The sequence below is a fragment of the Schistocerca cancellata genome, chromosome 3 (assembly GCF_023864275.1).
Source record: "Schistocerca cancellata isolate TAMUIC-IGC-003103 chromosome 3, iqSchCanc2.1, whole genome shotgun sequence".
Lineage (NCBI taxonomy): Eukaryota > Metazoa > Arthropoda > Insecta > Orthoptera > Acrididae > Schistocerca > Schistocerca cancellata.
In genome coordinates this window covers 920361528-920377763 of record NC_064628.1, presented here as the reverse complement: position 1 = coordinate 920377763, position 16236 = coordinate 920361528, and the positions used below count along the sequence as shown (strand labels likewise).

At 48.3% G+C, this 16236-nt stretch overlaps 1 protein-coding gene across 1 annotated transcript in view; it reads left to right on the top strand.

Annotated features, from left to right (window-relative positions):
- Positions 1-16236, top strand: part of LOC126176653 (gamma-aminobutyric acid receptor alpha-like) — a 308835-nt gene that overhangs the window by 288576 nt on the left and 4023 nt on the right. The window contains exon 9 of the mRNA XM_049923811.1: positions 14676-14896. Coding sequence (XP_049779768.1) covers positions 14676-14896 — 221 coding nt within the window. The remainder of the gene's footprint in view (positions 1-14675; positions 14897-16236) is intronic.

The window sequence follows — 16236 nt, the reverse complement described above, 5'->3', positions numbered from 1 at the left end:
TCACAAACATCAAACACGCTCCCCCTCATATTGAAGTACAATAAGAGAAAATCAAGCAGTCGGAGAAATTTAAATATCTTGGAGAAATAATTACACCTGAGCATTCAGAAAATGCAGCTGTAGAAAGTAGGTGTTCTAAAGTTTTAGGTGCTCTTCATCTGTGCAAAAGCGAAAGCCTGTCTTTAAACCTAAAACTTGGTCGTTATAATACCATAACGGCTTTGTATGCATCAGAATGTTTAAACATGACGAAGAAAGATCCACTACGAAAACTTGAAATAAAAGACCGGAAAATTTTGAGGAAAATCCTTGGTCCTATCAAAGAAAACGGAGAATTCCACCGAAGACACAACTGTGAATTATACGAACATACAGAAGATATTGTTACCGGAGAATGATGTTTTTTGGTCATATGGAAAGAATGAACCCGCAAATACTTACTCATCGCATACATTCATAAATTTAAAAAACAAAATCGTATTCAAAACGAGCAAGCCAAGTTAAAAAGGATTTACAAGAAGCTGAAATTACATTTGATGACATTCGGGATCGAGAAGTTTTCAGAGAAAAAAAATTACTAAAAACTTTATTTCACTTACTATGCCAGTTCCACGTCCTGCCTGCAAATGGTCAAAACAGAGAAAAGAAGCACAGTCAGCGAAAATGAAAATCTACTGGCAGAAGAGGAAAACACAATCAGGGAAGAGATGAAAATCTTCGAGGTCCATAGCAGGTCGAAACGAAAAAAAAAAGTTCCCCTTGTCCTGCTTACAGGTTGCCTGTCTGATGGATTCCAGGGGAAACTAAAATTTGGTTTTCAGTATCTTGCGTAGTTATTGACAGAATTTAAAAAATTTAAATGCTGTCACAATCTACCAATTAGAGAGTATAATCTCATGTTAAGAATTTTACACTATAAGAAAAGTTAGAAAGTCTGTGTTTGTCTTGACGCAGCGCAACTGATGGCCCACAAATACCCGGAATTTATTCATACAGCATTTGAGAACGAGAGTACTTACCGTCCTGCAATAAAGATTACACATAATTTCAAACATTTTCCAAACTTTTTCTTGCTGACACACTAACAAAACATGAAAGAAAAAGCGTTTAGCTCTTAATGCCATTATGCCGTTCATGGAGTAAAACTTCGGTATTAGGTGTGACTTTTTAATTCGTTATTTGTTTAGTATTAACATTATTCGAAACACTTTTGCAGACAGATTCCACAGATACCACTGAACGTACCGGCAAAATTATATCATTTTATGATGCATAGCCCGGGTTCCCTGGTTCGATTCCCGGCGGGGTCAGGGATTTTCTCTGCCTCGTGATGGCTGGGTGTTGTGTGCTGTCCTTAGGTTAGTTAGGTTTAAGTAGTTCTAAGTTCTAGGGGACTGATGACCATAGACGTTAAGTCCCATAGTGCTCACAGCCATTTGGACCATTTTTTATGATGCATAGTTCAGGAGCTATGACGTCTTAAACACTGAGATGCGTGAAAAACTTGCTTTCCTTAAGGGATATGGCAACGGCCTTGTCGCAGTGGACACACCGGTTTCCATGAGATAACCGAAGTTAAGCGCTGTCGGGCGTGGCCGGCACTTGGTTGGGTGACCATCCAGCCGCCATGCGCTGTTGCCATTTTTCGGGGTGCACTCAGCCTCGTGATGCCAATTGAGGAGCTACTCGACTGAATAATAGCGGCTCCGGTCAAAGAAAACCATTATAACGACCGGGAGAGCGGTGTGCTGACCACACGCCCCTCCTATCCTCATCTGAGGATGACACGGCGGTCGGATGGTGCCGATGGGACACTTGTGGCCTGAAGACGGAGTGCTTAAAGGACATCATTTGTTAAATAATCAGACGTATGAAGCTGTAATATACAGGGCACTTCCATTCCTTCAAGATTGCGGCAGTGGAGGGGGGGAGGGGGGTTGTTGGTAACTGTTTATGTGTCATCCGTCCTCTGCCCTCGAAACGCGCGTGCCATCACGAGTCAAATTATACAGCGTGAACCTTAGTAAAACCGACAAACTGTTGCAACAGATTCATGACTGTAAATGGATGAAACGATGTCATATGAACAGGTGCCCGAAAATGGACGGTATGCGTGCACCGACAACAGATCGTCACGGAACACAGTACGGAGCTGCATCACGTCCACGTCACAACAGATGTTGAAAATGGCCTCCTTGGGACTGCAGGTGATAGGGGTAGTATCGGTTGTCATACGGGATACACATAATTGTACTTTGGGCCGCGCGGGGTATTCGCCCGGTCTCAGGCACCTTGTCAAGGCCTGAAATGTGTGATGTGGTTGGCGTCTGGGAGAGTATTTGTTTTGGTATAGCCGTGCTGCCTCTCGACCGTTTCTGTCTGCCTGGCCATACACAAGCATCATCTCGGCTTGTTCCCGACGTGAATAACAGACCACTCTCCTGTTTGCAGTGCGCTGCGTCAATCACACAGTCTGCAACACACAAGGAAGAAACTGCACGTGGCCAGAGGAACTGTCATTTGTCAGCGCCATCCACCGTGGTAGCTATGCGTTTCTGGACACATATTGATAGAATCTTTTTTCCTCCATTTACAGAATCCGCTTGTCGATTTTATTAATGTTCACCAAGTATAAGGGGCAGTCAGATGAAAACGAGACCGATGGAAAAAATGTAACTTACCCATTTATTATTTCAAGAGTAATCTAACTACTAACACATTTATCCTACTGTGAAGCTAGATGGTTAGTGCCTTAATGGAAAAACATTTTTGGTTCCTACAGAACCATGATTGTACTCAGGCGCACACCACTTCGTACGAAGCAAATCGGCGTCTTCCTTTAGGGCTCCAGATATACGGAAATCACGTGGAGAGTGATCGGAGGATGTGTAACGGCTTCCCAGCTAAACTTCGTAAACGTGATCGAAACAACCTCGGCAACGTGTGGGCGGCCCCATTTTCATGTGTTTGGAACTCTGAAAAAAGACAGTCGGGGCCGTTAATTTGCTTCGGACGAAAAAGTGCAAGCCGGCCGCAGTGGCCGAGCGGTTCTAGGCGCTACAGTCTGGAACCGCGCGACCGCTACGGTCGCAGGTTCGAATCCTGCCACGGGCATGGATGTGTGTGATGTCCCTAGGTTAGTTAGGTTTAAGTGGGTCTAAGTTCTAGGGGACTGATGACCTCGGTAGTTAAGTCCCATAGTGCTCAGAGCCATTTGAACCATTTGAAAAAGTGCACGCTGGGTTACAACCACGATCCCGTAGGCAACAGCAAAAATTTTTCCATGAAGGCATTGGCACCGCTGTTTCACCGTGTCAAAAATGTATTAACAGTTATGGCCATTACTTTTGAAATAGTAAAGAGTTAATTTACCATTTTACTGCCTGTCTCGTTTTCATCTGAATGCTCGAAATACGCAAAGTCATACGGTAATACCAATGGTAGCCTTAAAGACCTGTTATTACCTTCTGCTTTTTGTTTTTGTCCCACATCGGTGCACGGTCGGCCTGCTTATTACCGAATTTGGTAGGTTTAGTTTATGAGCTGGCAGGATACGTCGCCACCTTTAACCCCCTGGGATGGAATATGTGCACCCCAGTTGTTAACGTGTAGTGTTAATCATGTGGAAGTGGGCGAAAGTTTTCTAAATGTTTGCGGAAACTTGTAACTGAGGTGGGAAATGGATGCTTGCGAGATATACAGGGTCGTCCATTGATAGTGACAGGGACAAATATCTCACGAATTAAGCATGAAACGAAAAAACTACAAAGAGCGAAACTCGTTTAGCCTGAAGGGGGAAAGCAGATGGTGCTGTGGTTGGCCCGCCAGATGGCTCTGCCATAGGTCAAACGGTTATCAACTGCGTTTTTTTAATAGGAACCCCCGTTTTTTATTACATATTCGTGTAGTACGTAAAGAAATATGACTGTTTTGGTTGGACCTCTTTTTTCGCTTTGTGATAGATTGCGCTATAATACTCACAATCGTATCAGTACGTGGTATCACGTAACATGCCGCCGGTGCGGACTGTATTTGCTTCGTGATACATTACACGTATTAAAATGGACTGTTTACCAATCGCGGGAAAGGTCGATATCGTGTTGAAATATGGAGATTGCGATCAAAATGCCGAACGTGCGTGTGCTATGTATGCTATCCTGGACATCATCTAAGTGTCCGAACTGTTCGCCGAATACTTACGTTGTTTAAGGAAACAGGTAGTGTTGATCCACATGTGAAACGTCAACCACGACTTGCAACAAATGATGATGCCCAAGTAGGTGTTGTAGCTGCTGTCGCGGCTAATCCGCACATCAGTAGCAGACAAATTGCGCGAGAATCGGGAATCTCAAAAACGTCGGTGTTGAGAATGCTACATCAACATCCATTGTTCCCGTACCATGTTTCTATGCACTAGGAATGTCATGGCGACGACTTTGAACGTCGTGTACAGTTCTGCCACTGGGCACAAGAGAAATTACGGGCCGATGACAGATTTTTAGCACGCGTTCTATTTAGCGACGAAGCGTTATTCACCAACAGCGGTAACGTAAACCAGCATAATACGCACTATTGGGCAACGGAAAATCCACGATGGCTGCGACAAGTGTAACATCAGCGACCTTGGCGGGTTAAAGTATGGTGCGGCATTATGGGAGGAAGGATAATTGGCTTCCATTACATCGATGGCAATCTAAATGGTGCAATGTATGTTGATTTGCTACGTAATGTTCTACCGGTGTTACTACAACATATTTCACTGCATGACAGAATGGCGATGTACGTCCAACATGATGGATGTTTGGCACATAGCTCGCGTGTGGTTGAAGCCGTATTGAATAGCATATTTCATGACAGGTGGATTGATCGTCGAAGCACCATACCATGGGTCGCACGTTCACCGGATCTGGCGTCCCCGGATTTCTTTGTGTGGGGAGAGTTGAAGGATATTTGCTATCGTGATCCACCAACAACGTCTGACAACATGCGTCAATGCATGTGCGAACATTACGGAAGGCGAACTAATCGCTGTTGAGAGGAATGTCGTTACATGTATTGCCAAATGCATTGAGGATGACGGACATCATTTTGAGCTTTCAGCACATTAATGTGTTATTTACAGGTAATCACGCAGTAACAGCATGCGTTCTCAGAGATGAAAAGTCCACAAAGGTACATATATCACATTGGAAAAACCGAAATAAAGTGTTCAAATGTCCCTGCGTTCTGTATTTTAATTTAACAAACCTAACTGTTACCAACTGTTTGTCTAAAATTGTGAGTCATATGTCTGTGACTACTACAGCGCCATCTATCACAAAGCGAAAAAAGTAGTCCAACAAAAACACTCATATTTATTTACGTACTACACGAATATGTAATAAAAAACGGGGGTTCCTATTTTAAAAACGCGGTTGATATCCGTTTGACCTACGGCAGCGCCATCTAGCGGGCAAATCATAGCGCCATCTGGTTTTCCCCTTCAAGCTAGACAAGTTTTGCTCTCCGTAGTTTCTTTAGTTTGACACTTATTTCGTGAGATATTTGGCCCGTCAATGGACCACCCTGTACACCTGGGGGTTGTGAAAAACCGCCTAAAAACCTTATCCAGGCAGGCCGGGACGTCGGTAATCCGCCCGGTGGATTTGATCCGGGCTGGCATACCTCCCTGTCCCGGAAGCGGCTCTTCCATAACGGTAAATGCTTGCTAAGCTCGAAATAACGTAATTCTGATGTGACGATGACAGTTTCCAGTCCCTCGAGAGCGTGGCTTCATGACGTCTACCCGTGCCTCCCGTAAGTAGACTGGCGTTCCCTCGGTGACCGTTAGGTCAGTGTCGTGACTGGAGATTATGCAGCCCGTTAGTCACGCCCGCCGCTCGCCAGCGGACGACTGCGCGCTCTTCGGGAGGAGGCGGCTCGCAAGGCAGTGCTACTCGCCCGGCAACTGCGGCCGCAGACATTCGGCCGCCCATAACGCGCGCCGCCCCCCAGGGCGCGTGTCCGGGGCCGACGCCAGCGCCCGCCCCTGGCGAGGTCCGCGGGCTTTTTCCAGCGCCGTCGATCCTAATGGCCACGAGGGACGCCGGGGGCCCAAGTTTTTGCGTCGCAACTCCGCCCACACACTGCCTCCTCCATTGGTTCCGTCTCCCCCGCAGCTGAAGGGGCCGTACGTTCGACCAAGTGTAAGGGTCGACAAGCAGGACGGACGACATAGTAAAACCGTTACTTGCTCCGCTCTGGTCCATTTCTGTTCCAACATTCACTGCCTCAGCATGTGCCCCTCCCTCTTAGCTCTTAAACTCACTTCTCGAGAAACACTGTTGAGAAAATTTATAGAAACGGGAATTGTAATTGATTGCAGAACGATTCTGCTGCTACCAAAATACATTTTGCTTAAGGACCACGAAGATAACATACGAAAACTTAGGGCTCATAGGCGGTATATAGATAGTGGTTTTTTTCTTCGCTCTATTTGCGACTGGAAAAGGAAAGGAAATTACTAGCAGTAGTAACCTCGACACAGCCACCGTATAGTGGCTGGCGGAGTATCTATATTGGTGTAGATGTTGCCCGACGTCCGTTTTTGTCCGGCAGTGTCCATTCCTAAAGGTATCTCAATTCTCAGGAGTGTCGAGTTTGTACGATATCTGCTAAACACGTGCCTTATTGGGTCGTATATCTTGTCATCTTGTGGCTTATCCACTGGGCTAACATCAGCGATGCTCAAGAACATAGGACGCCTGGCGTTGTGCGCTTTGCACCATACAATGGCGTTCAGAACGCGTCCGCAGCATCAAATGGCTCTGAGCACTATCGGACTTAACAGCTATGGTCATCACTCCCCTAGAACTTAGAACTACTTAAACCTAACAAACCTAAGGACATCACACAACACCCAGTCATCACGAGGCAGAGAAAATCCCTGACCCCGCCGGGAATCGAACCCGGGAACCCGGGCGTGGGAAGCGTCCGCAGCATCATTGGTGGGATAGCTATGCTTTTTTTATGTGAAGTTTTAAGAAAAATAGCTGCCAGGGTAATATGCACTGAAAGAATATTAAGGAAATGTAATTCATCCAAGGAACAAGGAGCTCACAACACCCTGTTCGCCGCGCGGGATTAGCTGAGCGGTGTAGGGCGCTGCGGTCATGGACTGTGCGGCTGGTACCGGCGGAGGTTCGAGTCCTATCTCGGGCATGGGTGTGTGTGTTTGTCCTTAGGATAATTTAGGTTAAGTAGTGTGTAAGCTTAGGGACTGATGACCTTAGCAGTTAAGTCCCATAAGATTTCACACACATTTGAACATTTTGAACACCCTGTTCCAAACAATTGCTGAGTGTTAGTCGCCAGTTTGGTATCCTTAGCGTTTTAAATAAGAATAAGAAGTTGAGAAGATCCAACGAGGTGGAAACTTTTTGATACGATCTCGTTTAGTAAGCGTGAGAGCGTTACAGAGGTGCTCAACGGAGTCCCGTGGAAGGTGCTACAAGAGAGGTGTTGTGCATCACGGAGAAGTTTACTGCTGAAATCCCGAGGCCATACTTTTAAGCAAGAACTGGACAACATATTCCTGTCTCTCAGATACACCTCGCGCGATGATCACAACGAGGTCATACACACATCAAAAAAGGTTTTGCATCTCCCTGGTTTCCAGAACTCCTGAAGAAAGACATTGACTGTGGATATTGTATCACAGACACAGTCCCTTTGACTGTTCAGAGGTGTCACTGAACCCGCCTAAAGATGTAAACAACCAGGCACCAGCAGCGCCTATTAGAAGGAGGGGGCCCGACAACCGGTCAGTTTCACCAAGAAGGAGGTACACGGCTCGTGTTGTCTGTAGTTGAATCATGCCTAGACTGTCAATACAGCAGTTCGATAGCGTCCACATTGTTACTTTGTGCCAGGAAGGGCTCTCAACAAGGAAAGTGTCCAGGTGCCTCGGCGTGGAGCATTGCGATGTTGTTGGGACATGAACGAGATACAGAGAGACACGAGCTGTCGATGACATGACTTGCTCAGGCCGCCCAAGCTCTACTACTGCAGTGGATCACCGCTACCTAAGGATTATGGCTGGAAGGAACCCCGACAGCTACGCTACCATGTTGAATAATGGTGGTCGTTCAGCCACAGGACCTCTTGTTACGACTCAAACTGTGCACATTAGGCTGCATGATGCGCAGCTCCACTTGCGACGTCCATAGCGAGGTCCGTCTTCGGAACCACGGCACCATGCAAAACGTTCAAATGAGTGTGAATTCCTAAGGGACCAAACTGCGGAGGTCATCGCTCCCTAGACTTACACACTACTTAAACTAACTTACGCTAAGAACACACACCCATGCCCGAGGGAGGACTCGAACCTCCTTCGGGAGGGGCCGCGCAATCCGTGACATGACCTCAAACCGCGCGGTCACTCCGCGCGATGACACCTTGCAGCGCGGTAGAGTCGAGACCAACAACAAGCCGAATGGACTGCTCAGGATTGGTATCACGTTCTCTTCAATGATGAGTGTCGCATATGCCTTCAACCAGACAATCGTCGGAGACGTGTCTGGAGGCTGAACGCTGTAGACACGCTATCCAGCGAGTGCAGCAAGTTGGAGGTTCCCTGCTGTTTTGGGGTGGCATTATGCGGGGCCGACGTACGACGCTGGTGGTCATTGAAGGATCCGTAACGACTGTACGATACGTGAATGCCATCGTCCGACCGATAGTGCAACCAAATCGGCAGCATATTGGCGAGGCATTCGTCTTCATGGACGACAATTCGCTCCCCCATAGTCCACATCCTCGTGAATGACTTCCTTCAGGTCAACGACATCGCTTGACTAGAGTGGCCAGCTTGTTCTCCAGACATGAATCCTATCAAACATGCGTGGGATAGATTGAAAAGGGCTGTTTATGGAAGACGTACCCACCCACTCCGGGGGCTCTACACCGAATCACCATTGAGGAGTGGGACAATCTGGACCAACAGTGCCTCGATGAACTTTTGGATAATATGCCACGACGAATACAGACATGAATCAACGCAAGAGGACGTGATACTGTGTATTAGAAGTGCCGTTATGTACAGCAATCTGTACCACCATCTCTGAAGTACTCGCTGTATGGTGGTACAACATGCAATGTGTGGTTTTCATGAGCAATAATAAGGGCGATCACTGTTCCAATTTTCTGTATAGGATCCGGATTTCTCGGAACCGAGGTGATGCAAAAAAATTTTTGATGTATATACAAGAAATTAGACTTCACATGTGGGTTACTGACATTCGCATTTCCCACGCACATTTCGTTAATGGAACTGGGAGGATGAGAAGTGTTAATGTTACCAGAAGTACCCCGCACTACAAAGCGTAACGTGGTTTGTAGAGAATACGTATAGATGCAGGTATGGCTGTGGATATTGACGTAGTTGTAGATGTAGATTGCTGATGCAGAAGTGCGTTTCTCCACATGATTCGGTCCTCCTTAGTCAGATACATAAAATCCTCAAAGGCTCATTGACTACAACTGGACTAACTCTTTTTTTTTTTGAGATCTTTTAAGATCTTATGACTCGTCACGTTATCCCTTCCACTCGTATTTGGACTTTTCCAAAAATCGACTTTGTCACCCCTCTGCTGGGGATTTACTGTGGAGTCTTACGGAGTCCCTGGTTGGCTGTACAGAAGACTCCTGAAGAAGATCCCACCGATGGGGTAGAAACGTCGAGTTTTGAAGATGTTTGAAGAGGAAGACAAAGCGGCCTGACATCTCAGAAGATTTCGCCTTCAGTGACTACGACCACAGGAGCCTGTTGACCTACGAGATGGGCAAGGTAAAACTGACCAGGAAAATTTACTGACGGAAGAAAACCGCAACTCCAAGAGGAGGGTTGCAACATAAATCAAAATTGGTAGACGTGTTACTACATCTGAAAGGTGATGTCTATTCTACTTTCGCACCAGTCGCATAAAAGTGACGCTAATAGCGTCACTATGTGTATCCAAATCTAGTTTTATTTAAATACACTCCTGGAAATTGAAATAAGAACACCGTGAATTCATTGTCCCAGGAAGGGGAAACTTTATTGACACATTCCTGGGGTCAGATACATCACATGATCACACTGACAGAACCACAGGCACATAGACACAGGCAACAGAGCATGCACAATGTCGGCACTAATACAGTGTATATCCACCTTTCGCAGCAATGCAGCTGCTATTCTCCCATGGAGACGATCGTAGAGATGCTGGATGTAGTCCTGTGGAACGGCTTGCCATGCCATTTCCACCTGGTGCCTCAGTTGGACCAGCGTTCGTGCTGGACGTGCAGACCGCGTGAGACGACGCTTCATCCAGTCCCAAACATGCTCAATGGGGGACAGATCCGAAGATCTTGCTGGCCAGGGTAGTTGACTTACACCTTCTAGAGCACGTTGGGTGGCACGGGATACATGCGGACGTGCATTGTCCTGTTGGAACAGCAAGTTCCCTTGTCGGTCTAGGAATGGTAGAACGATGGGTTCGATGACGGTTTGGATGTACCGTGCACTATTCAGTGTCCCCTCGACGATCACCAGTGGTGTACGGCCAGTGTAGGAGATCGCTCCCCACACCATGATGCCGGGTGTTGGCCCTGTGTGCCTCGGTCGTATGCAGTCCTGATTGTGGTGCTCACCTGCACGGCGCCAAACACGCATACGACCATCATTGGCACCAAGGCAGAAGCGACTCTCATCGCTGAAGACGACACGTCTCTATTCGTCCCTCCATTCACGCCTGTCGTGACACCACTGGAGGCGGGCTGCACGATGTTGGGGCGTGAGCGGAAGACGGCCTAACGGTGTGCGGGACCGTAGCCCAGCTTCATGGAGACGGTTGCGAATGGTCCTCGCCGATACCCCAGGAGCAACAGTGTCCCTAATTTGCTGGGAAGTGGCGGTGCGGTCCCCTACGGCACTGCGTAGGATCCTACGGTCTTGGCGTGCATCCGTGCCTCGCTGCGGTCCGGTCCCAGGTCGACGGGCACGTGCACCTTCCGCCGACCACTGGCGACAACATCGATGTACTGTGGAGACCTCACGCTCCACGTGTTGAGCAATTCGGCGGTACGTCCACCCGGCCTCCCGCATGCCCACTATACGCCCTCGCTCAAAGTCCGTCAACTGCACATACGGTTCACGTCCATGCTGTCGCGGCATGCTACCAGTGTTAAAGACTGCGATGGAGTTCCGTATGCCACGGCAAACTGGTTGACACTGACGGCGGCGGTGCACAAATGCTGCGCAGCTAGCGCCATTCGACGGCCAACACCGCGGTTCCTGGTGTGTCCACTGTGCCGTGCTTGTGATCATTGCTTGTACAGCCCTCTCGCAGTGTCCGGAGCAAGTATGGTGGGTCTGACACACCGGTGTCAATGTGTTCTTTTTTCCATTTCCAGGAGTGTATATGCTGTAACCGTCGCGAGCGTTAGTTACCTTTGATATTGAACGTGGTGAGTTGATGTTATTCAACAGTCCCTTTAAGGTGACAAAGTCGCCATTATCTACACCGCCCTGAGTTTCAACGAGGTCACGTAATAGGGCTACGAGTAGCTGGGTGTTCCTTTTGCGATACTACATCAAGACTTTTCAGGAATGTAGCTACTGTACATGATTTCCGGCAGCAGTACTCAAAAGAATGAACAGTTGCAAGTAGACAGGTCTCTAGACGTCCCAGTGGCATTACGGAGAAGAGGATCATTGTGTTTGGCGTATGACTCTGGCGTATTGTAAGGTATCTGCAGCAGCAATTGGAGCAGCAGTTGGCACCACAGTGCCACAACGGTCTGTTACAAGTCAAGAACAGTTCCAAGCCATACACCCTCTACCGTACATTCCACCTACACGAAACTACCGCCATTTGCGAGTTCAGAGGCGTCAAGGGAGAGCTCACTGGAGGCAGGGCCTGCCGGGGGTGGCCGAGCGGTTCTAGGCGCTACAATCTGGAACCGCGTGAACGCTATGGTCGCAGGTTCGAATCCTGCTTCGGGCATGGATGCGTGTGATGTCCTTAGGTTAGTTAGGTTTAAGTAGTTCTAAGTTCTAGGGGACTGATGACCTCAGAACTTAAGTCCCATGGTGTTCAGAGCCATTTGAAACATTGGTACTGGAGGCAGGGGAGAGATGTGTTGTATTTTCTGCCTTGGCGCCAGCGAAGGCCGTGTGCTGGTCACGAGGCCAGTTGAGGGCGTCCAACCAACCTGTCTGCGTGCTAGACGTACTGGACATACACCTGAGGTTATTTATTGTCTGCGGTCCGATTTCGTATAACAGCAGGAGCACGCTTTGGTTATCCCACACATCCTGACGGCAAATATGTACGCCGGTCTGGTGGTTTGACCTCTTGCGCTGCCATTCACGAACAGCATTACAGGGGGTGTTTTGTAACAGGACAACGCTCGCCCGCAGAACGCTGTTGTAATCCAACATACGGGAGTCGACATGTTGCCATGTCCCGCTCGATCACCATGTCTGTCTCCAGTCGACCACATATGGGACATCATCGGACAATAACTCCAGCATGATCTGCAAAGATCATTAATCGTTCCTGTACTTACTGACCAGCAGCAAACGTCGAGGAACTCCATCCAACAAATAAACGTCCGGTAGATATGAAACACAATGCATGGACGTTTTCATGCTTGCATTCAATATTCTGGCTACTACGCTGTTGCTAATGTACCAGCATTTCACATTTGCAATGGGTTATCACACGCTTATATTAACCTGTGGACTTGCAACGTTAACAGCTTTCATATGTTAAATAAAAAAATGTATTCCCGAAATTTCATTGCCCTACATTAATTATTTTGAATTATTTTGTTGTGTTGCGATTCTTCTTCCAGCAGTCTGACCTTCTACTTCCAGGGTAGCCGAGAGCGCTTAGGCGCTGCTTCATGGACTCAGGTAGGAGTGCCGGCTCTGGATTGAATCCACACGGTGGATTAACGTCGAGGGCCGGTTTGCCGGCCAGCGTGGATGTGGTTTTTAGATGGTTTTCCTCATCCCGCTAGGTGAATACTGGACTGGTCCCCACGTTGCACCTCAGTTACGTGATTCACAGACATTTGAAAACTAAGACAGCCAACGCTATATACGTGTTCAGCATCTGGGGCGGATGATACAAACTGTGTTGTGCACGAAATATTTTTCTGCCCGGTTTTGTCATGACCACCCCATATGCAGCTCTGACTCGCATGGACGAGAGCAGCAGTGACGCTGTAACGGCCCGCCTGCTGCCTCTACCAGAGTCGGTGGTGGGTGGTTTTTAGGGCGCACAACTTCAATGGTCATTAGCGCCCAGACTACGTTAGGAATGCAACGCCAGGCACAAGTTTAAAACAGCAACTAAAAGGGAAAACACGATAAAAGACAGACTGACAGGCATAGGATTTAAAAAAAAAAAAAAAAACAGCATAATCAAAGGTCCTTAGAGAGGTTGGTCAAGTTGATAAAATGAAGAACGCGAGCAGCTTCTCGTGGGTCATACGCTAAAATGGCATCTAGACTACATGGCAGGCCAAGATCAAGACGCAGTGTGTTAAAATCCGGGCAGGACGTTAAAATTTGGCGGACCGTCAGCAATTGCCCACATGGGCAGAACGGCGCCGGCGCAGCCGTCAGCAGATGGCGATGGCTGAACCGGCAGTGTCCAATTCGTAACCGGGCCAAAACGACCTCCTCCCGCCGAGAAGAGCGGGAGGAGGACGTCCAAGCCACGGGAAGAGGTTTCAAGGCCCGAAGCTTGTTGTCCGTAAGTGCAGCCAAATCGGCATGCCACAGCGATAAAATGCGCCGACAAATGACCCTGCTACAATCTGACGAAGGGACACAACAAGAAGCTGTCCGAGACTGGAGGACCGCAGCCTTGGCCGCGGCATCTGCAGCTTCGTTCCCAGGGATACCGACATGGCCAGGAACCCACATAAAGCTAACCGGAGAACCGACGTCCACCAGCTGCTGAAGAGAGCGTTGGATCCGGTGCACGAAAGGGTGAACCGGATACGGATCACTGAGGCTCTGGATGGCGCTCAGGGAATCGGAGCAGATGACATAAGCAGAATGTCGGTGGCGGCAGATGTAAAGAACAGCCTGGTAGAGGGCTAAGAGCTCAGCTGTGAAGACCTTTCAATGGCCATGGAGCCGGTATTTGAAACTTTGTGCCCCGACAATAAAAGAACACCCGACCCCGTCATTGGTCTTAGAGCCATCTGTATAAATGAAGGTCATATTAATGAACAAAACGGGAGTGGTAGACCGAACCGGGGGTAACCTCCTTTGGGAGCGAGCTGAGGTCAAGGTGAACGCGAACCGGAGCCTGGAGCAAAGGTGGCGTGTGGCTCTCGCCCACTCGAAAGGTTGCAGGGAGTGAAAAATTAAGGTGTTGAAGGAGGCGACGAAAGCGAACTCCAGGGGGTAGCAGGGCAGAGACATACAACCCGTATTAACGGTCGAGAGAGTCGTCAAAAAAGGAACGATAAGACAGGTGGTCGGGCATTGACAGTAGCCGACAGGCATACCGACAAAGCAGTATATCGCGCCGGTAGGTGAGTGGCAATTCACCAGCGTCAGCATGAAGACTCTCGACGGGACTAGTATAAAACGCTCCGATGGTGGTGATCGCTGGGGCCTCGTTCCGCAGGGTGAGCCCGGCTCGGTGGCGCCGGGGGGCCGCAAGGCGAGCTCCGGCAGCGTGGGCGGCGTGGGCGGCCGGGGCGGCTCGTTCCTGAGGAGGCTGCAGGCGGCCGCCACGCCGCAGCCCTCCTCCTCGTCGTCCGCCGACTCGGCCAGGTTCGTCGAGGTCATCCCGCTGTCCGAGCTGCGCGTGCTGCCCGCCTCGGCGAGGCGCCGGCCCAGCGCATGGTCAGTACCGCCGCCAGCTGCGACGCTCTCCCACTTCCTGTCACACCCTTTGCATTAGTTACCTTTCTGCTGTCTTAACACTGATTTGATGCGCTTTTTTCCATTCTACTCAGCCTAGTGAAACACAGAGACGTACATACGAGTAGCTAGCATGCTATTCCCGTTGTTGATCACGGCGGAGTTCACAAAGCGAACAACTTCTTCCCAGAGTATCGTCTTTTATTTTGGACCAGGTCGCCATGTTTTCTGATTATGTTAGAGGATGGCTAGATGTCATTCCTGTCGCCACACGTTTTGCCTCTGGGGTGGAATCTGTGTTTCCTTAAATATCTGCGTCTAGTGCCATGCATATCGAAATGTTTCAATGTTTTCTAAATGTTCGCGAATAGTGTATCTAAGTGGTGACATTTGTACCAGCCCGATATACACCTAGTCTGATGTGGGGAACCAAATCGCCCTATTTAATTCGATGGCTTTCCGTTGTCCATGATTTTCTATCCTCAAAGGCCAGCTTAGAATTCGTTTTATGACACTAAAAAGTCCGTTCAACCTTTCTTCGAAGTCCTTTTCTATGTCTGACGAAGTTAAAATTTTATTTTCAACCTCGAAGTTATTAGTTCTTTTCCGTGAAATTTAATTTCTTACCCAAATTTATCCTTGGGTACCTTTACCGTTTGTTCAACATGCAGATAAAATCACGTCATGGTTAAGGTACAATCCTGCCTCACTCATTTCTCAAATACGAGGCCGGTTTCAGTGACCCCAGAGAGATTAAGTCTTAGTACAGAGACAGACGAGCACTCTACGACAGCTATAATAACTCAAGTTTAACATCATTGTAAGACCAGTAGCCAGTTTACGATTTGCTAGACTTTTACCTGTGGCCCCACCACGTGCATGTACGGCACCTATAATTCTCCTCCTCCTATCTCTACCTATCTCTTCTCCGCCCCCTATCTCTATCCATCTCATCCTCCTCCTCTCACTATATGTCACCTCTTCTCCCAGTCTTTGTGCTCACACGTCCCAATCCGCTTGAATAGCCATTCCAATTATAGCTGCAGCACGTACCTCTCATGCAGGGCAGCCGCTCCTAAGGGGTGTAGGAGACTCTAAACCTCGGAGTTCTAATTCCCATATAGCAAGTAGTGTGTGCACCAAATTATGTGGAAGCGATCCGGTCCAGATGCTATATGTACATGTAGCTAAATACATCTGTGCAAAAACCTGTCGCGGAATCATAATTGAGTTGAAACCAGTAATAAAGAGGAAAGAGTCTGAGACCTTAACTTTTCCCGGAGAACTGAATGTTCAAATGACTTATGGGTTTGCTGCCAGGT